This window comes from Myodes glareolus, chromosome 10 (genome assembly GCF_982192425.1).
Source record: "Myodes glareolus chromosome 10, mMyoGla1.1, whole genome shotgun sequence".
NCBI classification, from domain to species: Eukaryota; Metazoa; Chordata; class Mammalia; order Rodentia; family Cricetidae; genus Myodes; species Myodes glareolus.
In genome coordinates, this window is record NC_142035.1 from 46221973 (window position 1) to 46246091 (window position 24119).

The 24119-nt window shown below is 44.5% G+C and overlaps 1 protein-coding gene across 4 annotated transcripts in view; it reads left to right on the plus strand.

Moving 5' to 3' along the window:
* Slc23a2 (solute carrier family 23 member 2) overlaps positions 1 to 24119 on the plus strand; it is a 102729-nt gene that overhangs the window by 73278 nt on the left and 5332 nt on the right. For all 4 annotated transcript variants that reach the window (XM_048455368.3, XM_085696751.2, XM_087911181.1 and 1 more), the window contains exons 6-15: positions 3899 to 3987; positions 4926 to 4990; positions 6196 to 6377; positions 9958 to 10078; positions 10521 to 10677; positions 14676 to 14823; positions 16074 to 16179; positions 19691 to 19820; positions 21119 to 21256; positions 23659 to 23754. In XM_048455368.3, coding sequence (XP_048311325.1) covers positions 3899 to 3987; positions 4926 to 4990; positions 6196 to 6377; positions 9958 to 10078; positions 10521 to 10677; positions 14676 to 14823; positions 16074 to 16179; positions 19691 to 19820; positions 21119 to 21256; positions 23659 to 23754 — 1232 coding nt within the window. The remainder of the gene's footprint in view (positions 1 to 3898; positions 3988 to 4925; positions 4991 to 6195; positions 6378 to 9957; positions 10079 to 10520; positions 10678 to 14675; positions 14824 to 16073; positions 16180 to 19690; positions 19821 to 21118; positions 21257 to 23658; positions 23755 to 24119) is intronic.

Genomic DNA, 24119 nt, shown 5'->3' on the forward strand with positions numbered 1-24119 from the left:
TGATAAAACTTGCTTGGAGCCAAGCCTATTTGATTCTCTTATTGTTCTGCAGTCCAAATGATTCAAGTCAGTGTTCATTTGGGATTGGAAGGTTTTGTCCCAGATTTGGTTGTGGAGTGAACGTGCTGTACACTCTGCAGTGATGACTTCTGTCAGGGCATCTTCATGGTGCTTCTGCAGGACGTGGGGCCTTTTGAGCTATCAATGACCATTCTCTGATGGTGTCCCTGGAGTGTGACTTTCATTCTCCTTCCCTACTGATTGCAAAGTTCCTGAAAGTTGTGCACTTTTTCTCTGTGCTCTGTTCTCAATCCAAACCAATATGTTAGGAAGACCTAACTTTTTAATTCTCCTCTAACAAAATTCCTTTTCAAGCATGTTTATAAGTAACTCCTTAAATTCTTTACAGTTGGTCCTGAATGAAAAGGCCATATCTTCCTGTCAGGGTGTTAACTGCTTCAGGACAGGGAGGGCAGACCAGTATGGAGGGGGAGCCATTAGAGGTTAAATAGCTACCAGGCTCTGAGTCAACAGCAAAAGACTTGGAAGTCAGTTAGACAAGGATCACACCTAGAGCCATGGACAGACCGCTATGACTTGCTTCAACCTTCACGCCTAGAGCTATGCCATGGCCTGTTGGACAGACTACTATGGCTTGCTTCAACCTTCGTGCCTGAGACTAGCTTCTAGGTGACAGTTCCTTGTCGCATTTCCCTCATAGTGATCCTTTCAGAGCTTAATCCCCTGAGCATTTGTTTTGTTTTGTTTTTTTTATACTAAGGGTTCTCTTTCACCTTCACTGCCTTCCCCTGAGGTTAAGTGTCTGTGTTCTTTCTGTGTCCCATGTCCATACTGTGGCCCCCATTTTATACCTCTTTTCTCTTTGCCTTGGTTCCTTATAGCCCCTCAGCATGTGGCTCAGTGCTTTTCAATCTTTATGACAAGCATAGGTGACAGGTGACAGATCCTGTCCACAGTGTTAATCTTCGAGATGACCACGAGTATTGTCTCCCTCACAGCAGGCGCTCCTCAAGACTGCAGGGAGCTTGTTCATCGCGTCTGCTTTAGCCGTGCTTGTGCCAGGCAGATGCTGACCACTGGACAGTGCTCCTCTAACAGAAGTCAGTGTGAATCTTCCACATATTTAAAGCGTATTTATATTTCCCCAATGTGAGAAATTGATTAGTAAAAGAATAGCTTTCAAAAACTTCAATATTTGGCATTTTAGCATAGCATTAGCAGAGGAAGTCAGAAGATCACAAATCTAAAACCAGTAAGTTAGTGAGTTCATCAAGTGACAAAATCATGAATCCCTTCATCTAGCAAGGTGGTTCTCAACCTTCCTGATTCTATGAGCCTTTAATACAGTTTCTCATCTTGTGGTGACCTTCAACCATAAAATTATCTTTGTTGCTAATTAATAACTATAATTTTGCTACTGTTGTGAATTGTAATGTACATTTCTGATATTCAGGATGGTCTTAGGTAACCCCTGTGAAAGGGTTGTTCCAAAGGGGTCTGGATCCACAGATTGAAAACCACTAATCTATCCCAAGGGGCTTGGGGCTTTAAGGAGTTTTGAAAAGATCAGCTACGCCTTGAAGTGATGATTCAGAAATGCAGATTTGGGGCTGGAAAGATGGGTGAACAATTAAGAGTTTATGTTGCTCTTACAGAGGCCCCATGTTAGGTGACTCACAGCCTCCTGTACTCCAGGGGATCCCATGTACTTTTCTAGCATACATATAAATGAAAATAAACTCCTTCTAAAGATTCTGCCCCCCCCCCCCCCCCGTCCTCTAGAATTAGAAGCTGTGCTGTAGGCACAGACCAACAGAGAGCATTGACTGATTTCCTGATGCTCTTGTGTCAGGTTCAGTCATTTCTTTGGGAAATAATTTTCCCTACTGACCTAGGATACTCCTGTTAAGTGTTCCCATGATTTTGTAGCATTTCCGAAAGAATTTAATGTCGCCTCTGATTTGTGGCCACAGTTTTAGAGCCCACACTAATCATAATAATCAGATACCAACCTGTACAGGCAGGTATCTGGCTGAAAACAGTGAGGCCATGAGACCAGCATAAGCAGCTCTTACAGCCCGTCTTAGGAGACTTTGTTCTAGTGTCACCTGCTCGGGATCCCAGAGTCCCAGTCAGTGAGTAAGGTTCTCTGTGACCTCACTCTTAGGACCTTTTGTCTTAGCTTAAAAATGTTCACCTTCAGTGCCAGGATCAGGTACAGATTGAGGCTTGATGCAGGAGTGGTCTTCAGACTTACCCTTGGTTTCTTTCACTTCCCAGGAATAGCCAATGAATGTGATGGCCAAGATTTCTAAGTGCAGTCCAGCTGGACCTGACCACACACCCTAACCCCAGCACTCAGGAGACCGAGAGGCAGGCAGATCTTGGTGTTTGAGGCCAGCCTGGTCTATATAATACGTTCTGTGCCAGTCAGGGCTGTGTCATGAGAACCCACTCACAAAGCGTGTGTGTCTGTGTGTGTGTGTGTGTGTGTGTGTGTGTGTCTGTGTGTGTGTGTGTGTGTGTGTGTATTCAACTCAAAATACATGTTATGTTATGTTGCCCCAAGATGCCTTGCTTGAACTCTGAAACTGATAAAATTGATGTTATTCGGACTGTTAATGACATCCACTTCGATGGCATACTAACATCCTTTTATCCTTGCAATGTATTCCTAAAATTTTGTCTGAGAAATTTCCATAAGTCAGTGACTGTTTTCCCTTTGATGTACTTTTCCACTGTGCTCTAAATCACTCTAGTCCAGTAATGAAAGCCACATGGTCAGTGGAGGGTGTGCCCTGTGCGTGACTGGCAGGAAGGCCTCTGGCTGTACTGTGAGGCAATCTTTCTCTCACCATCCACGTCCTACCTGCTCTTAACTACTGCAGTCACTCTGGTTAAAATGGCCAGAGAGCATTTTTAACAATGGAGTGTGTCAGAAAGGAACATCCTGGGTTCTGGATTGCTCAGTGGCCAGCTGTTCTTTGACCAGGACTACTTGTATTTCTGTGTAGTCTTCATCCCTGGCGCAGAACTTAGCAGGAAGTTTCTGGGTTTCTACCTCATGAGCTAGGCCACTGGCATGGCTGCCTAGGGCATCTGAGGATGTGTAACTGACCTCACAGTCCTGCAGACCGCAGGAGCAGGATTTATACTTTACCCTCAAATACTGTGAAAAATAGTGATTAAGTTCTTATCTGTTAATTTAGCTGACATGCTCTACGTTTCCAGTAAAAATAGCAAAGTCTCTGTGATTTGATTAGTTGCCTTCAGTTTGAGAATGTGGGCAGGAGATTTAATGGGGAGTTTACCAGAATTTTGAACCCTTTAAAATGTGTTAGAATACATATTTTATATGATTAAATAGCATTTATTATCTGTACTCTTATTGTAACTTTCTTCTGGATACATATAGATCATTAATATGATTTTATTACTTGTCTTTTATGACTGGGGCAGATTTTCAACTCACAGAGTAGAGCAATTTCGGAATAATGAATAAGAATTTGAAAGAGAGATCGTACTTTGATGTTTATTAGGGAGCCCATGAGCTAGCAGGAAAGAGGGGAGCCCAAATCCCCAGTACCCTCTTCTGGGGGGAGAGGAAACAGTAGCAGGGACTGGTGGTGTTGGGGTGTTAGCACTGACCACAGGGGTCCTCTGGAGCTACCTTAGGCCAGAGTAGGAGGAGGAGGGGAGGTTGGAGAGGCTAGTGGTCCAGCTATGTGGTGTAGGAGACCTTTACAGGTTCCTTCCAGGTGTGCCCGTGTTTACTCATGTGCTCTTGTCTGTGGAAAAGACTGTTAAGCTGTCAAATAGTGAACTACCTCGGTAGTTCCCGATGCCGTGATCATGGTTTTGGTCTCGTTTCTTTTAGGTTACCCCTGTTTCAGGCCAGTGCTTTTGCATTTTTGGCCCCTGCTCGAGCCATCCTGTCTTTAGATAAATGGAAATGTAACACCACAGGTAATTGCAGTTATTTCCACATATGTCATTGGGGTCCTTTAAAGCAGGTGGAAAGGGGGCCTGAACACCCTGCCAATACCAGTGTTCCTTCCTGTGCTGAGCATAGAATGCACTGGCCCTTAGCAGCTTAGAACACTCCAGTCTGTGGACCGTGCCTGTTTCTGTCTTTCCATCCGCTCTTCATCCCTAACCCTAGGGCAAGCAAGGGCCAGAAATGACTTCATTTCTGTTTGCCAATGAAACTGATAAATATGGGGATAGGATGGAAAAATATTTGTGCTATTTCCTGCCTCTCTCTTTCAGTGGATTTTATGACTTACCATAATCACTCTCTCACTGCATCAGCATCCCTTCTCTGAAACATCTTTGCTTTTGAAGGATCTGGCTACTGTGGTTTTCTGCAGATGACTTTCATTCCCCTTCCTTAGTGATTGCAAAGATCCTTACAGAACCTGATAAGCTTAAGGAATTTGAGAAAGTCAGACCTGGTGTACTCTCAGAATTGTTATATTTTGAGATTCTAGGAGCCAAGCTTTTCTGATTCCCTTGCCGTCCCTGCTCCTAGGTGTTACTTTGTGACCATTGATTTTGATTTAGGAACTGGAAAAGGCCCCTCTTTATCTAGATTTTTAAAACCTCAACCCACAGCCTTGCTGTTGGGCATTTCAGGTAGCTGCTTGCAAAGAGTGGTTTCTGTGAAGCTGGCACTGGCTGGTAGCACCACGCCAGTCAGCCTTTGGCACACCGAGTAGCTTTTCAACGAGTACATTTGGTTACTTAGTGTGGGAGTCCATCTCCAAGCATAAGTCCTACTGTCGCAGGTTGAGTTTTATTTAGGAATTGACAATTAAAACAATGAAGTTATTAATGGTTATTATGAATATGTGTTATGAAACATTAGTGTCACTCCAGAAAAACTTGTTCTTTTTGTTTTCAAGAGATTACAGTTGCGAATGGATCGGCAGAGCTGTTGGAGCACATCTGGCACCCCCGGATCCAAGAGGTAAAGATGAGCACTTGCCACACGTGTCCTCCTGTGTTTCTGCCCACCTTTGGTGCCAGTTGTGCCCAGGAAACTGCAGTTGCTTTGTTACATTAAGTCCCTTTTGTTTTCAACCACCGGAATGTTTATTTCCCCCGTTGAGCTTTATGCCATCAGTCCCCAGGCCTGCCTGTTCATTCCCTCCAGGGTGGTGACTGTGAGTGAGGCCTGTTGGCTGTCAGCAGAAGAGGTCTGGCTGCTTTGTGTCTGTCTGTTAGCTGTCTTGTTGCTGTGTTGGAATGCTGAAACCAGCTTGAAGAAAGTTCCGTGTCAGAGACTTTGTCCATTTTGGTGAAGAGTTCAAGGAACAACTCACGGCAGTTCAGCCCATGGCAGCCAGGAAGAGTTTCCGAGGACACATCTCAGTCCACTTCCTCCAGCCAGGACCCATCTCTCAATAATGTCCTCATATCGAGCCACCCATCGATTCTCTGATTGCCTCTGGAAGCCCCATGATGGGCATATCCAGAGGTGTGCTTGGTTAGCATGGACATCTCAGTACAAGCAAGTTGATAGGCACAGAGCCCAAGTAATTTGCACCAGAAACACAAAGGGTAGAGATGCATGAACAGGTTCAATCAGTTATACATTTGGAAAAATAAAACTTTATTAAATAAAAAAAACCCAAAAAACAACAACAACAAAAAAGCACACACACCCCCTTTTTTGGACAAAGTACATCTGAGCAGAGTTGATTGAAGCTGTCCTCAGGTACAGAAAACCAGCTGATGGGTGTGTGTATATATTCATATTGTCATCATGAAATCTTTAGACTTAGTACAAATGCCATTCTATGTGACATAGGCATTCTTTTAGAATGTCTTTCCAGGGCCTGGTGTTTTAAAGCTGACTGTACTGAAATAGCCTGCAGGACTGAGTTGAAAATGTGCTCATCTGAAAACTGACAAATTTGCTCATCTCACCTTGCAGTGAGAAGGCAGGCAGATTTGCCTTCAGTGCCCATATCTGCAGCTAGCCTGAAAGCAGTGATGTCATATTCATTTGCTAAGCCTCAGTTACCTCCACAGAAACCTTTTTTGTGGGGCCCTGGTTGTCATGCTGCTATATGATGTCTGGTAGGTAGCCTTGCAGAAGTGTCATTGTGGTTACAGGTGACATTCTCAGTGTTTGACATCACTTGCAAACTGTGCCCTTTTTTGTTTCAGATTCAGGGAGCTATCATCATGTCCTCATTGATAGAAGTGGTCATTGGTCTCCTTGGCCTGCCTGGGGCTCTGCTGAGGTATATCGGACCACTGACCATCACACCCACCGTGGCCCTCATTGGCCTCTCTGGTTTCCAGGCAGCAGGAGAGAGAGCAGGGAAGCACTGGGGCATTGCCATGCTGTAAGTGTTCTGAGAGAACTCCAGGGTGGGGTCATTTCTAATGTGGTGTGGGGCAGTCTTGTGGGATACTTGGGACAGTGCATTAACTTGAGTAAAAAGCAATCTGTGAAGATGAAGTGTTCAGACATTTTCATTTTTTTCTTTCGTGTGAGGGCTAATTAAGTGATTCTTTTAGATCAGAGTTCAGACACGAGGACAGTCGCGGTATTCCAAAGGCAGACAGCAGTGAGCTATCTTGTTTAGATGGGGCTGGCAGGAAAGCCAGAGGACCTGTGGGCGCTCGCCTGATCTCAGAGCTGTGTATTCCAATGGCAAGGCCAGCTTCTTCTTCTTCTTCTCCTTCTTCTTCTCCTTCTTCTTCTTCTCCTCCTCCTTCTCCTCCTCCTCTTCTTCATTTTATGTGCATTGGTGTGAAGGTGTCAGATCCCCTGGAACTGGATTTTCAGACAGTTGTGAACTGCCATGTGGGTGCTGGGAATTGAACCCGGGTCCTCTGGAAGAGCAGTCAGTACTCTTAACCGCTGAGCCATTTCTCCAGCCCCCAAGGCCAGCTTCTTATGGGACCTGCCTTCTTTCTCTATAGATCATCAAAAGCATTGAAGATGCCAGCCAATATTGTATACTATAGAACATATGGGACTTTAATCATAAGACTGAGAATTCACATTCTTTCTGTAATGTATATAGTAGGTGAAAGGATCATATCGTAGGTCAAAGCTTCCAAGAAGCTGTAATTTTACCAATGAATAAAAATTTGAAAACAATTAAAATTAATTTTTCCTATGTCTCTGTGTTTTGTATAATATTATATAGGATATTGGATATTATTTACATAGGTTGAGACTAGTGTTCTCCATGTCTAACATCTGAAGAAACAGAGGCACAGTGAGGCAGTGGGCCACACAGCTAGTCTGTGACCAAGATTATTTTCAAAGTCTGTGTGGTCTGACTGGAGCTCAGCTCACACTCACACCTGCCTCTGTGGTGTGCAAGGTATATGAAAATATCCATGAATTCTTTTTATTTTCATACTTCACCAAAGGTCAGTCAGAACATTCTCCATGCAGACGTGTTTTTGTGATGCCATTAAGGAATTTTAACTCAGTGAGATGTGCCAGAAAGGTGCTGGTGTTTATAAAAATATTAAAATTTTAGGCCCATAACAAAAAGATTCGGGAGGGAAACCACATAGGAACTTAAAAAAAAACTAAAAATTTTATATAAATGACTCCTAGTTAGCAAAGAAATTGGAACAATTGCTAATAATTTAGCTGGTAACAGTAGCAGTATTGATAACCACGGAGTGATTAGAGCGTCATGGAGAGACTTTAAAAGCTTTAAGAGAAATAAAGTACGTGTAACCTTTTCTCTCCAGTAGCTAGCAAACCATGTGACCTAAGTGGGGGAAGTTAATAAAAACAGAGAAAACAGTTAAAAGTAATACCCAAAAGCCATCTGTGAGCTAAAATCCTTCCAGGCCTACTTCTGGTAAGGCTGAGTTGAGCATGGTGTGTGCACAAATGCAGGGTTAACAGTGAAATTCTTCTAGAGAATGAGAAATAGTGAAAATGAACTCCTCGTGCCCCATACTCTCCCCTAGGAAGTTTTTTTTAGGCGCCCCATGGCCTCCACAGACGTCCTCTATGTGAGAGATGTCCACAAGCTTGTAGCCGCCCATAAACTCTGCAGCTAATCCTCCCATGTCCCTCCTCATTCGCTGTTCCACGGGATGGGCACACAGACCCCCAAGCTATTTCCTCTGCTGCCACACTCCTACTTTGTCACACTCTCCCCCTCCCCATTTGCCACATGCAACCCAGAACAAGGTCTGCATCTGTTTTCTCCTTCAGATTTTGCTCCTCTTTGGTCCCCACCTTCCCTTACCCTGCCTTTTTCTAACCTGTGTAGGGATTCACCTTAGTTCAGGACCTTTCCTCTGTCCCCTCTTTTGAAATTCCAGTTTAGATACAAGCCACACTTTCTTGTTTTGTTTTGTTTTTCAAGATAGAGTTTTTCTGTAGCTTGGGAGCCTGTCCTGAAACTAGCTCTTGTAGACCAGGTTGGCCTCAAACTCACAGAGATCTGCCTGACTTTGCCTCCCGAGTGCTGGGATTAAAGGTGTGCGCCACCATCGTCTGGCCAAGACACAAGCTACACTTTGTTTAATACCCCCTGTCCCACGCTTCTTGGCGAGTCTCTTCAATGTATGTGGAAAGCAGCAGTGCAGTGCAGGTAGGTGTTGCTCTTGAAACAAAGATGGCAGGTAGGGTTGGGCTCGATGGGCTATCACAGACAATGTCAGTTTTCCACTCTGTTGCCATGTTGGTTTTGGTAGTTGTTGTTGTTTTTTTGTTTGTTTGTTTGTTTTTTGTTTGTTTGTTTTTTGTTTTTTTGTAAATTCTATCCCAGAAGAATCGAAGTTCAACCTTGATCCAAGCTGTCAGTTGATGGGTTATCAGTTTTCCCAAGTGACTCCACAGGAAGTGGGTTTTCTTTGCTAGTAATGCTGCCTTAATAATTGGAATCCTTAGACTTAGCTTTGAGGACACTCTCTTCTTGTCAGCTGTACCTCAGGTGGCAAGTGTAAAAAGCCACTGGAGATGGAGGATTAGACCCTGTTAGGTGGTTCAGCACATCCTGTGTCCCCGTATTGTTTTCTTCATACAATCCACCTGGGAGGACGAGAAATGGCCTCCTACTTGGCAGCCACTTGGGCCTTCGGGCTGATGAGGAAATGACGGGGTCTTGGGATTAGTAAGTTCTGTAGTCAACCCAGGCAGCCCTACCCCTAGAACAGGCGTAGAAGAAGTAACTAAAGCTCAGGCTTTAGACCTTATCACCAAGTAGATCTCCCCGTGTGACCGTGAACGCTGGCGTAGTGCCTGTCTGTGGAAGGAGCATGGCACAGAAGCTGCCCCACAAGAAGCTGTCTGCTTTTCTCGAATATAAGTTTTACTTATTTTCAAAATTAACTTATACTCAATATAAATAAACCAGAAAATGAAAGAAAGTAGGAAAAAATAGCCACTAATCACCTCAAAATATAAAATTGATCCCTGGTGGCATTTGGTCTTTCCCTCCTGTTGGTGTATATGTAGGCATGTGTGCACACTTCCCTCCTGTTGGTGTGTATGTAGGCATGTGTACACACTTCTCCTTTTGGTGTGTATGTAGGCGTATGTACACACTTCCCCTCCTATTGGTGTGTATGTAGGCGTGTGTACACACTTCCCTCCTGTTGGTGTGTATGTAGGCGTGTGTGCACACTTCCCTCCTGTTAGTATGCAATAGTTTCTTGGTTGCTTCGAGCTGATGTCTAGTTGTAAATAATATTCTCGGTATTATTTTATCTGGCATCATTTCCTTTCCACAGAATGAGCTTTCCCATTCTTTGAATTTTCTTACTCAATCATGAAATGGTAGACCAGCTGCTTGTGACATCTTTTTCCACATGGTAACATTTCCAAATTTGAAGTGAGGAGGGCTTAGGTGAATGAACTTAACATGTGTAACCAATTAAAGCTGAGGTATTTTAATGCATGGAACAACAACCTTTAATTTATGGATTTTTTCTTTTCAGGACGATTTTCCTAGTGTTACTATTCTCGCAGTACGCCAGAAATGTTAAATTTCCTCTCCCAATTTACAAATCGAAGAAAGGATGGACTGCATACAGATTACAACTTTTCAAAATGTTTCCAGTGAGTAGTTGATCACCCACCCCCACCTCTGGTACAGTATGCCTTTGTTCACAGGTAAGGTGCTAGGTAGAGGAAGGCTTTTGGGAGACCCTCCTACATCTCTGAGATGATGGCATTGGAGTACTTACTCCTCACAGGCTAACGTCTAGATGCCTGTAAGATTCCAGTTCAAAGATTAGGTCACATTCTTCTGCATTGCCACAGAAGGACTCTTGTCAGTGGCGCTGAGATGTGACCCCAGGTGGTCTCTGCGGGCATGCTGCCCATTCTTTTACTAGCCAGACCTTGGAAGGAGAAAGTGAATTCACCTGCATAAACCTCTCAGTGCAGTCTCGTTGAAGCAGGTATTCTGCATAGACCTGGCGATGGCAGCCTTGGGGTGGTGGGTACACGCAGGAAGGGATGTGTTACCCAACCAAGATTCTGCCCTTGACCACTTCAGATCATCCTGGCTATCCTCGTGTCCTGGCTGCTGTGCTTCATCTTCACGGTGACTGATGTCTTCCCTTCCAACAGCACCAACTATGGCTACTATGCACGCACAGATGCCAGGAAGGGTGTACTTCTGGTAGCCCCATGGTTTAAAGTTCCATACCCATGTAAGTATCATGAAGGGGTTGGGAGGGGTTGGAAGTAGACAAAAAGTTCTACATCGTGGATCTGAGAATGTCTCTTTACCCGGACATTTTTCTAATCACTTATGTGTATATACATGCACGCATATGTGTGTGAGTGTGGAGGCACAGGTATAGAGGTCAGAGGACAGTCCTGGATGTGGCTCTCATCTTTTCTTTGTTGGAAATAGCGTCTCTGTGTTGTTTGCCACTGCATACACCAGGCTAGCTATGCTGTGAGCTACAGGGAGTCTCCTTTTCCACACCCATCTCTCTGGAGAAGCACTGGTACAGTCGATGTGTACCACTGCACGGGTTCTGCTCATTTCAACTCCCATCCTCATGCTTCAGATGCCGACGCTTTACCCACGAAGCCCTCTCCCAAACCCTGAAGCCCGAACATCTTAATGACTTTTTGGTCATTAGAGAATCAGACAGTGAAAAGGGAAGTTCTTGTCCCCAGAGGTCAGTCACCCACACACAGTTACTGACCAGTTCCCCTCTCAGGTTAACTGCTTGGCCTTTTGAGCCTTATTAGGCTCTGAAATCCTGGGCAGGTGCTCTGGCCAAATGTGAGTTGTGACGGCAAAGATTTGAGGGCCACAGGCAGAAAGCTACTTGGTGCCAGGGCTGCAGCAATGGAAAGATTAGCTAGCTGCTCCTGCCCACCAGAGTTTATGGGATAGTTTTACTTTGGTCACAGCTGTGGCCGTAACCTGACACTTACAAGCAGCCGGAAGATGGAGCTTAGACCTCAGTGTTGGGTAACTCATTGTGCAGAGCATGGATCTGCACCCAAAGGATACCTGGAGTCACACGCAGCCTTCTCCAGGTCCCAGCTCTGAACTTCCTCTCGGGAACCAGTGGTTAGAATGCTATTCCAAACATTTTCAGTTTTCTTAGAGTTGAAGCATGAACTTAGCCAGGTTGAGCCAGTTACCCCTTAGAGCTGTCTTGTTTTCTTATTTTACAATGAGAAACCCGAAAAGCAAGAAAAGCCAAGAATATTAAGGTTGTGTCAAAGATGCCTCCTCCAAGCATGCTGAGTGGTGATAATATCTGCAGCTCCCCCCTTTGTTCTTGATACTTTCTGAAAGCTTTAACAGGCTTAGCCTTCTAAAATAACATTCGCATCACATGGCGTCTCAGAGTGTATTTATATATACCTATCCTGTTTCCAGAAAAATGTGCTCAGTTCATAAACACACCTATAAGCCAAGATAAAGTGAGATTGAAGGTCTCTTGGAAGGCATCATGGGAGAATGGAGCAGAACCTTAGCATATCCACTTGACCTGCTCATGCATATGGCTTCCCAGCTGACAGCTAGTGACAATACAGGCCTCCAGCTGTTTCTGCAAGGGACTCTCCAGGGCATTAGAGGACTCATCCATGAGATGGTGTCACTTAGTAGACAGGGTTCATGGCATCACCGTGGGAGTATATGAGCTTATAGGGTTCTCTTCAGGGCCAGCCTTCAGCTGCAAGAGCCAGTGAACTGTCTTTCACCCACTGCAAGGCCCGGCTCTACGCACTTTACAACATGTTTTATCAGTCTATAGAGGACACTTTCAAACATCACAAGCTGTGCCCTCAGCCTTCAATATAGGAAGGATTGCCAAGATTGATGTTAATATACAGACTTTTGGCCCAAGATGTCAGTAATGCCAAAGTTGAAAACCTGTTGTAACACCCTGAAAAAGTACGTAAGCCTGGCACAGCATGTCCTTGTAGATAGTGCTAGCTTTCAGGAGGCTGAGGCAAAAGCATGATTGGTTTGAAACCACATACATGGACTCAAAACAAATTAGTAAACAAAGTTCCAGAACTCAGGTGTGTGTGTGTGTGTGTGTGTGTGTGTGTGTGTGTTGGGGGGAGAGGGATGTGTGCACAGACTGAAGAGACAAATGAATTAAAAGAGAGGGCTCAGTGATTGAGAACTCTTCCAGAGGACCCGGCTTCTCTTCAGCACCCACATGGTGGTTCACAAACCATCTATAACTCCAGTTCCAGGGGATCTGATGCCTTCTTAAAGGATACTTGTGTGCACCACATACATATGGTGCATGGTCATACATGTTGATAAAGCACTTGTATACATAGTATGCATAAAACAAAAGTAAGTCTTTAGAAACTTAAGTATTTCAAACTTAAATGTTGATATAAAGGATTTTTAGAAATCAGTCTTAAAGACGTCAGGTAAAAAGCAAAAAAGTAAAACAGAGACTGAGAAAAATTCAAAATGTATTTCATGAAAAGTGGTGCAGGTTAAGTATTCCCATTTTCAAAATGATTGGGGCCCTAGCATCTTAGATTCAGAGTTTTGGACTAGGAATCTGTACATACTGTATCCCCAGTACTGTGAGGCTGGGTCTAAGCATGAAGGCCATCTGCATTTCACCCACCTGACACACAACTTGAAGGTAATTTATTTTCTTTTTGAAATAAGTGCATTTTATTTTTAATGTTGTATGGGTGCTTTGCATGCAAGTATATCTGTGCATTATTGTCCTGCCTAGTGCCTATGGAGGCCAGAAGAGGGTGTTGGATCCCCAGGAACTGAAATTACAGATGTTTGTGAGCTGTCATCTGGGTGCTCAGAATCCCCTTAAAGCACAGCCAGTGCTTTTACCCCCAGCCGTCTCCAGCCCCCCATGTACCTGCGTTTTGACTGTAGTGTAGCACATAGGGTTAGGTTTGGAATTTTCCACTTGTGGTGTCATGTTCTAAAAAAATTCCAGATTTTGTAACATTTTATATTTTTAAACTAGGAACGGTCAACTGAAAATGGTAGAATATAATAGGAAATCCTCCTCAAAGTCAGGGAAGGGAAGATCTCTTCAAGGGAAACCCATCATGCTACAGTCTATGTACTGTAGCAGAAGAAAGCTGGTTCTAAAACCACAAATGGAGCTTGATAAAGAACGAAGTGTGGGCCGCCAGTGTGGCCGGGCACAGCCTGTGACACCCCTTCTTTCTGGGAATGACACCTGGCACCTCTTGCCCCAGCTGTGTCTGCCTCCTCTGATGGCTCCCAGAGTGGGACAGGCCCAGGCAGGAACACCCTCCTTGCTTTCCAGCCTTGTTTGTACATCCTACAAGGCCCACTGAAGGCCTGTCTTCATTTGAACTTGAACTATCACACTGTTAGTGGTCATCTCAGAGTGCCCAGAGCTACAGGGCAGGCTCCTGCCCAGAACCGTGTTTCAGATTTTCCCTCTGTGTGGCATCTGGGTTACTATTCCTAATGGTTCAAGGAAGACGGGCATGTGCCTTTATCAAGGAAAGAAAAATGTCTAATGAGAATTAAACAAATGCAGATACTCAGATGAAATTACAATGGGAATTTTGTTGGCTTTCTGAGATAAAAGTTAACAAACCTGATAGTGACAAGGTAGGGCCGCAGGTACTCTGTGGTGTACTTGACCGTTGGACCAGAGGAGCTGGGACTTTTCACTTGATGCCACTACTCTGTACCATGGTGTCTCAGCTGTGCTCCGAATCCCTGATACAAATTCCTATTCTAAGCCAGGATTGTAATCCCAGCCCTGTAACTCACGCTCTGGAAACAGATACAGGAGACTTGCCATGAGTTTGAGGCCTGTCAGGGCTATATAGTTAATACTAGGCCATCCAGGGACACTGTCTCAAAAAACAAAACAAAACATTTAATTTCTGTCTCACCATAGCAGGCAGTGTTAAATTACACTTTAGTGGATACTAGGAACATGACTTTGAGGAAGAGAATCCCCCACCTCTCCCAGTCTAGTGACGGCTTTCTCAGAGATGCAGAGGGCAACCCTCACTGAGGCCCCTACTCAGTAACCTTCCCAGACATCTGCTGTGATTTAAGATTTAAAAGCAAATGGTTTCCAAGAGATTGAGAATTCTGCGCAGATCTTGCAGAGTTCCCTGAGGTTCTTGTAACCTTGCCAGCCCCTAGAGGTAAGTGTGCACATCTTTGATGGTTGTTTTCTCTCCTCAGTTCAGTGGGGGATGCCCACCGTCTCTGCAGCTGGTGTCATTGGCATGCTCAGTGCTGTCGTAGCCAGTATCATTGAGTCCATCGGTGATTACTATGCCTGTGCCAGGCTCTCCTGTGCCCCACCACCTCCTATCCATGCAATCAACAGGTATGTCCCAAGAAAATATGCTCATCTAATCTTGTGGTAGAAACTGAGAGCTTCGGATGACAGCAGCCAAATTATAATTGGCTGTTTATCTTTGGCCAAGTCACTGCCCTCAATGCCCTGGCTGTCTCATCCATGGCACAGAGCAGCATTCTACATTCCCTTTTTCCAGTCTCCCCAACTTGTGTAGAGGTGGGTGCATCTCTTCTCAGTGTGAAACAGTGAAACAGCATCACATGTTTCCATAGTTCTCTGCTTGGTTTTGTTACGTATTGTCTTGTTTTCTCAAGGACCCCTAGCCCCAAGAACTTATTTCTGAGTTGAAGAAAAGTTCTTTCTCTCTCATTCAGTCCTGACTGCCATAGTCAGACAGGTGGCACGGCATTCTTTTTGCATCAGATAGTAACCGCTGTAGGTCTGTCAGTGGGTTTATATCAGTTGCCTTTTGAGATAATCTGTTCACAGCCATGGATCACAGAACCAGACAAGAACAGCTCTGGGGAGACAAAAACTAAGATCCAGAATTTTAAATGAGTATCCCCCATGAGCTGTGGGGTTTGCACCTCTTTAGCTTCTGGAAGTCATTAAGAGATTGTTTCTAAGGAAGACATAGAGAAAGGAGCACAGGCCACCGTCCCTATTGTTGTTCATCCAGCACGAGTCAGCATGACTGGCATGGACTCTGGGGTTTTCTGAGGCTTTCACAGCTCACATGATGAGACGTCCCGTGTCCGTTTTTCATAAAAAGATTCAAAGCTAGGCAGTCATGCTGCATACCTTTAACCCCAGCACTTGGGAGGCAGAGGCAGGTGGCCTGCTCTACAAGGTGGTCACCCCAGTCTACAAAGAAGGTTCCAGGACAAATCCTACTCCCCACCCCGACAAAATGTACAAGCTTACAAAGTATTTCTTCCTGATGAGACTATGTTGATAGCGAAGAATCAGATTGGTGTGCTTCACTGCTGAGCACAGCTTACGCTTCTCCTAGACTAGTAGTTCTCTGATTTTATTGAAGTTATTTTAAAGTACTTACGTCTAATGGGCAGTGTGGAAATAGCCTTCTTAGAGTTGCTGAGCATTTGGGGGGTTGTCCTCAGCCTGTCAGAGAAGGGACCTGAGAGTCCACACACTGCCACCACTTAACACCCCCACCCCCTCAAAGGGCATTATTCTTGTAGGCTTCAAACGTTAAGAGCTGGTTGAAAGTTTCCCACGAGTGACTGTTTTTCTTTCTCCCATTTCTTTCCTTTTAGGGGTATTTTTGTGGAGGGTCTTTCCTGTGTTCTCGATGGCATATTTGGTACTGGGAATGGCTCTACATCCTCCAGTCCCAATATTGGAGTTTTGGGAATTACAAAGGTACAAATGTTTTCCTAGTTAAATGGCTGTCTGTCCATTTCATTGATGGGTTTGACCTGTGACCCTTCCATTGTGATCTTCCTTCCACACCTCCTTCCCCCCTTGGATGAGCTTTGGAGTGCCTGTTAGGAGACCTCACCTCACTTGGCCGCCCTGGGTAAGAGGCATCTGGGTCTAATTGTGGCTTCCTGCAGTCTCCAGACGTTGACTAAGCACCTGCCTGTGTTAGTCTTAGGCCTCTGCTCTAAGAACTTGGGAGTGCCTGATGAGAAAGAAAGTTAGAGATTACATCCTAAATGAGGGAAGACCCTCGTTCAGCAGGGCATGTTGGATGAGAGATGCCTGTCTCTACAGAAACTATCCATCACACTAAATAACAGTCTCAGGTCTCTGGATCAGAGCCCCTTCTCAGTGAAATCTGTGGGGTCACAGTGTGAAGCAGAGCCTGGACCAGAGTCCTCCCCACTCAACCCTAGATAGTGACATGTACAGTTGTCCCACCCCAAAACCCAGCTTCTGTGAGAAAGTCTGCTCCTGACCTGTCAGTTTTATTATGGGCAATTAAACTTCATGTTCTAGTTGCCATAGGCAAACAGTGCTGCTTGCCAGGATGTTGAGGAGTGCTGGCTGGCCCAGCAGCCATTGGATGTTGTGTAACTAGAGACTGTTGAGACTGGTTTCCTTTTCTTTATAGCCCGCATGAGTCACAGGACTCCTTACCTAAGAACCCAATCCGGAAGCCTTCTAGACCTGTTTGACCCCCTAGCCCCTAGATAAAAAGAAACCCAGTATTAAGTTTGATTCATCTTGGTTACAAATCCGGGCGAGAGGGAACAGTGTTGAGATGCAGGGAGCACACCCAACTTGCTGATCTTCCCCTAAGAGGCAGGGCCAGTGGAAGCTCAACTTCAGGTGTGCCAATGGCACCATCTACTGCCCATTCTCCCAGCACATGGCATGGAGGGAGGGAGACTGTATGGGAACTTCCTTCAGTGTTGTTGCTGGAGTCCAAGTGCTGCCTACAATAGATAATGGATGTGGAACCCAAGGAGCTGAAGGAAGGGTTTGATGGGCACAAATCGGGTATTAACCAGCAACCCCTTAGCATCTCCCCGTGGGCAAATAACTGGCTCCAAACAGGGCGGCTGTAAAACTGCTGAGAGGACCTCCTGTTTATCAAGCACCCTCCTTCTGTACCCTTACATGTACACAGAACAGCCAAGGTCACTGAAAGGAAGCAAGTACCCTTTACGGCCTCAGGGAATGAGTGGCATTTGAATGAATACAAGCCTTCTCTGAAATGGTACCCCAACAGCACTTATTTTTTTTATTTATTTGTTTGTTTATTTATTTTAGTTGTGCAGGGGGAAAATATACACATGAGCACAGTTTCCACAAGGCCAGAAGATCGTGTCAGATCCCCTTGGTGCTAAGCTGTGAGCAGTTGTGAGTGTCACCTGGCTATCTCTTCAGCTCATCAACATTAATGCATGAGCTGATTTATGTTGCTCTGAATCCCTTTGTTCCCAGTCTTTGGAGCCATTTCTCCAGGCAAGAACTGTATCCATTCAAGACACTCAGTGTTGAGTCCCTAGTATACATCTGCCTTAGAGCAGGGAGCTGGGACTTGGAGCAGAAATGTCTGTGTGATCCTAGCCCTGTGATTTTGTGAGTTGAGCACAGCCCCTAAGGTTTAGATCCATCTGTCTTGACACGGCAGTCAGGAGCACATGTAGCTGTGTACACTTAAATAGGTTCATGTTAAGATTTTACTTGCTCAGTCTCATTGGCCATATTTCAAGGCTCAGTCATTGCACAAGCTCAGTGACTGGCAGAGGACAGCACATTCAGAAAACACTGCCACTGTAGCAGTCTCCTGGACAGATAGGGCTGAGCCATTGAACCACACATGGATTGAAAGGAGGGCAGTCTGTCCCCCAGCCCTCCTGCCTGCATTTTCAGGCAGTTCTGCTGATAGCTGCTTCTATCCAGTCACTGGATATTCCTTGGACTTGGAATTCCTAACCTCACCAGAGTTGAGTTACCCACTCTGCCTCTGCTGAGTCTAGTCCACCTGTCCCACAGAGAAGGCAACAGGGCAGACACCAGGGATTGGGCTGCCCTGGCCTCATCACTTTTTCTCAACATGGTGACAGCAGGTAACCCCTTTGGTCTCTGTGCCCTGGTCTATAAAGGTAGCTTTTCATATGTCTGCATGTACATATGTGCGTGCCTGATTCTGACCCTAGAAGTCAGAAAAGGGCATTGGGTCCCCAAAACTGTAATTAAAGTTGGTTGTGTGCTGCCATGTGGATGCTGGGAGCTGAACATGGGTCCTGGAAAGAACAGCAGTGTTCTTAGCTGCTGCACCATTTCTCAAGTTCAAATGTAGTGTCTTTCAGGGATGGTATCTAGGAAAGATCATTTCTCTGGTACATTACATGCTATTGAAGACCTGGGAAAAGCCAGGGATACAAATTTGACTTTTTGATGATCAAGAAGGAAGAATGGAAACAGTGCCAGGGAATGGGCAGAATAAGAGGACTCTTAAAGGTCCAGTGTAACTAGGAGGTCACAGGAGGGCAGGATCTTAGGGCATGTCATCCATCCCCAGTCTAACAAGTCAGCGTACCTTAGATCCTCCGAGATGTTTACTGCAGATGGGAGGCTTCCTTCTCGTGGGATCAATAAGTCAGTCCCTCTTGATTGATCCTGCAATTTGTACGATCTTTTCCACTGTTTACCTGTCCTTTGGTCCTAGTAGAGGCTAGATCGGGGCAATGGAGGTTTCACATCATCTGTGACTATGTCCCCCTTGGCGGGCACTTTTTATTTTCTTTTTACCTCCTTTCTTCCTTTCCCCACTCGATCCATCCTGTGTCCCTCACTAGCCTCAGTCTACTGCCTCACCCTTCTGAGTGCTGGGATTATAGAAGTGAGCCATCGCCCCCTCCAAAGATGTAGATTATTTACTAATCAACAGGATTTTAACAAGGGACTGGCAGTGTCTAGAAAGTTGGCTCAATGACAGAGAAAGGAAAGAGCAAACAAATGGTAGTGGAATGTTTATCCAACTTCGGAAAGATGGATGGAGCCACAAGGACTTCTGTGGCGATTGTCTCGGTGAAAAGTCACATGAAAAAACAAGGAGAGAAGCAGGAACTCTTCTTCTTGTGTAGTGTAGCTGCTGCACCCATGACTCCAGCCCAGGAGGTCATTCCAGCCAAAGCCCACTAACAAAGGTAACTACATCTAGGGTGTGGGTAAGCAATCTTATCTCCAGCTCCTGATCCCTTGGGTCGCCTATCCACAGCTGCAACAGTGAACTGAAGTATGGAGAGAAGAATGGAGCAAGGTCTAGTGGGGTTGTCTCTTTAGTAATGTATTGAGGACTAGTCCTGTTAACTGAAAGTTTAAAGTACTCTGAGTTCTGCCCAGGACACCATCACGTTTGCCCTGGGCTGGCAGTCTGGGTAGAATGGCAGGTAATCTGCAACTTTTGTGCCCACAGGTTGGCAGCCGCCGAGTGATCCAGTATGGCGCCGCACTCATGCTGGGCTTGGGCATGGTTGGCAAGTTCAGTGCCTTGTTTGCATCCCTCCCAGACCCTGTGCTCGGAGCCCTCTTCTGCACACTCTTTGGTAAGAACCACTTCCTGATGCAGCAGGCCTACCATCACCAACCGTTCTTCATGCTGGCCAATTCTTTTTAAAATCAAGCTGTTTAAAATCAAACACACAGGCTTCTATATACAGGTTTCAATCTTCAGATTTTCCTGGATTCAGTACGTTTTATACAATAATAATGCAGCCCTCAAAATGTGTACCTAAAAATACATGCAGAACATACTTTTCTGAAAACACTTAGCTTTTAACAAAGCACCGAGCTACATAAATGCAGACTGAAAACAGGATTTCAACTCCACCAAAGAATAGTCATCTAAACAGGTGTAAAAAAATCACCCAATACACACAGGCTAATTTTTAATGGGGATGTTTTTGCAAATAAGATCTAGCAGTAAATCTAACAGTTTCATTTTAAATTGTAAAAGGTGATACTTCATTGGGCAGTGGTGGCACATGCCTTTAATCCCAGCACTTGGAAGGCAGAGGCAGTCGGATCCCTGTGAGTTTGAGGCCAGCCTGGTCTACAAAGGAGTTTCAGGACAGCTAGGACTATTATACAGAGAAACCCTGTCTTAAGAAAAAAAAAAAAAAAGATGGTGCTTCAAAAAGTTGAGAATTTTTACCAGTGTCCAAGCCAAATGTATGCTAAAGATAGAAGTAATTATGTTATGAAAATTAAAGTAAAAAAAATCTAGTCTCTTTAGACTTTCTGATTGATTTAACTCTGATGTTTTCCCCTATAAATGAACCCTTTAAATTTGATCACTTTACAATGCGACTTTGGGTTTGATCTGTACCACTCAGATACAGTCATTGTGGACATGCCCCAGATTTTTAATGTGGGTTTATCAAAATGCTTAAGTAGGGAGAGCAAGAGATGACTCAGCAATTAGAGCACTGGCTGCCCTTGAAGAGGACCTAGGTTCAGTTCCTAGCCCCCATATGGTCAGTCACAACTCCAGTTACAGGGCATCTGACAATGACTTCTGGTCTCCATGAGCACTGGCTCACACTTCATTCAGTCATAAATGCAAGCAAAATACTTACATACATAAAGTTAAAAAATTAAAACTTGTCTACTTGATTTAAAGAAAATGTAGTGTGAAGTTTATGTGTGATGCTGTCATCCGGATCAGATACAGGTGGTCATGCTAGCCCTGGACCTTCCCTTTCTGGCACTGCACTGGTCTCCAAGCTGATGTCTGATGGCAGAGAAAGGACAGCAGGGAGCCTGTCCTCAGCCTCCGGGATAGCTTGTCAGCGTGTCGTAGTTGGTAAACTCTGGAACTGTGTTCTGATGCTTTGCTTTCCAGGAATGATCACAGCCGTTGGCCTCTCTAACCTGCAGTTCATTGACTTGAATTCTTCCCGGAACCTGTTTGTGCTTGGATTCTCCATATTCTTCGGGCTTGTTCTTCCAAGTTACCTCAGACAAAACCCTCTGGTCACAGGTAGGAGAAAAAGGTCTTGAATCTTGGGTAGGGCAGTTGGGAGTTCAACCATAGATTCACAAATAGCTCTTGTAGTTGGAAGAGACCTTGGAACCTCAGGTGTATGTTGCTTCGTTCTGAGTCTTATTCTGAATATTTCTCTGGAAACCACCAGGGCCACTCACAGAAATTATTATGGGGTGTCTTCAGATCAGCAGTCCCCAGGTGAACACTTGGTATGAGTGCCAAGGGCTTACTTTTTGTTTTATTTTGTATGAATGTTTTCTCTGCATGTGTGTATACCAGGAGCATGCAGGGCCAGAAAAGGGCATCAGATAAGCCTGGATCTAGAGAAGTAGAAGATTCAAGGCACCTTCTTGAAAGGCACCATGCTAGAAACCAAACACACCTTGCCCAATGAATTGTCATCTCTCCAGCCCCTGAGGTCTCATTTTTTTTCATGGTTACCTCTCCTTTGGCTCTGTAAAACTTTTGATTTCTCAAACTCATGCTGTATTAAGTTGTATAGTTCCTTAAAACTCAACTTCACAGACTTGGATATGTCTTTCTATTTTCAATTCAAGAATACTTATTTAGATCCTGGAAAGATGGCTCAGTGGTTATAAACTCTTTTAAATTTCTTTTTTATATTTTATTTTATGTGTATGAGTTTTTTTGCCTGCCTGTATGTATATGTATCATGTGTGTGTCTTATGCCCGAGAATGTCAGGTGAGGGCTTTGGATCCCCAGGAACTGAAGTTAAAGACAGTTGTGAGCCACATCTGGGTTCTGGGAATTGAACCTGGGTTTTCTACAAGAGCAAAATGATCCTAACTACTGGAGAGATGGCTCAGTAGTTCAGAACAGTAGCTGTCAATTCCCAGCACCCACAAGGTGGCTCACAACCATCTCTAATGGGATCTGATGCCCTCTTCATGCAGGTGTACATGCAGAACACTCAGACATACAATGTAAAAGAAATAAAAGGGTTCCTAACCACAGAGCCAGCTCTCCACCAAGCCCTGTGTGTGAGCTCTTATTGTGAGCTGTTCTTGGCTCTTGTAGAGGGCCTGGGTTCAGTTCCCCGGATCTGTGTATGCATATACAGGAGTTCATAATTGCCTGAACCCCAGCTCCAGGAAATCTGAAGCCGTCCTCTTATCTCTGAAAATATTGCATGCAAATAGCACACAGACATACATGCAGGCAAGCACACATACACCAGATTAACAGATCTTTAAACAAAGAATACCTTTTTAGCTCCTACTTTTTATTTTAATAAAATCCTGCTGTCATGCAGAATGAGCAAAGGAGGAACCTTCTTAAGAAATATCTGTTGCTACTGATACATTATTTTTGTAATTGAATAATTCAGGATTATTTGTTCAATTTTTTTTTTCTTACATAGGCTTTCATGTAGTCCAGATTGGCACTGAGCTCATTTAGGCAAGGCTGACCTTGAACCTTTAATTCTTCTGCCTCCACCTCCCAAGTGCTAGGATGACAGGCATATGCTACTATACCCATCTCAAATTAACTGGACAGGTAGCCTGAATTTAAGGCCAACCTGTTCTACATAGCGAGTTTCAGGATAGCCAGGAATATATAGAAAGACCCTGTCTCAAAAATAAAAAACAGCAGTGAAAAAAAGAAAACCATTTTTAAAAGTTGCATGAACAACTAGTCTTGGTGGCTCTTATGTAATCCCAACACTCAGGAGGCTGACGCAGGAAGATTGCCATCAGTTTGGTACCAGCCTAAACACAGTGAGTTCCTGACCAGCCTGAGCTATGGAGTGAGACTTTGCACATGCACCGCCCCCTGCTCCCCATAGTGTAATTGCTTTGTTACTCACTTGTAAATTTTTTGCAGCATTACAACAATCATTTATTAAAAATTTAATTTAATTTTATGTGTATGGGTGTTTTGTCTGTGTGCTTGTCTGAATCATATGTGTATGCAATACCCATGGTAGTCAGGAGAAAGCATTGGATCCCTAGGAACTGGAGTTACAGATGGTTATGAACCACCATGGGGAAACTGAACCTAGGTCCTCTGGACCAGCAGCTAGTGCCCTTAACTGCAGAGCCATCTCTCAAAGCCCCATAACAGCCATTTTTAATTTTAAATCTTTTATACATCTATAGACTATACCTCAATACCTCCACTATTTATTATAGTATTAATGTTACTTTATTCAGTTCATCAACTAAACACCATTGTCGAAGCAATGGAATTATTGTTGCAAGTTTGTATAGTAACTTTAAATGTTACTGGCAAGAGTATGTGCATGTGTACAACTGAGAATTTTATATGTTTAGGTCCTGCCAGAGGTGTCTACTCCACTGCCTCATTCTGAGTCAAGGACAGACCTACCCTGGTTACAGTGATGACCCTTAATGGTGGTTCTGTTCTTATCTAGGTATAACAGGAATTGATCAAGTACTGAATGTACTTCTCACTACTGCGATGTTTGTAGGAGGCTGTGTGGCTTTTATATTGGACAACACCATCCCAGGTACGTGTTGTATGTCAGGGCTAGATATACAAACATCTCTGGAGGAAGAGCAAAGCCTTAGCATAGCCCAAGTCCCAAGCTCCCTCACTCTCGCTCTGCCATACAGAAACAAGAACCACAAATAGCATTCAGTGACCTTTGCCTGTGAGTACCAGCTACTCACAAGTCTGCAGGAGGGGGATCCCTCAAGCCCAGGAGGTCAACCCTGTCTTAGGAGTAGGCGTAGGAATAAGTCAGTTCAAAGGTATCATTGATACAAACTGTCTTCTAAAGTAGTTGAGATGACACTCCATCCAAATGACTATTAAGAGCAGCACATCGTCCTGTGTATGCTGAGAAGGCAGAGGGATGCTCGGGTACACCCT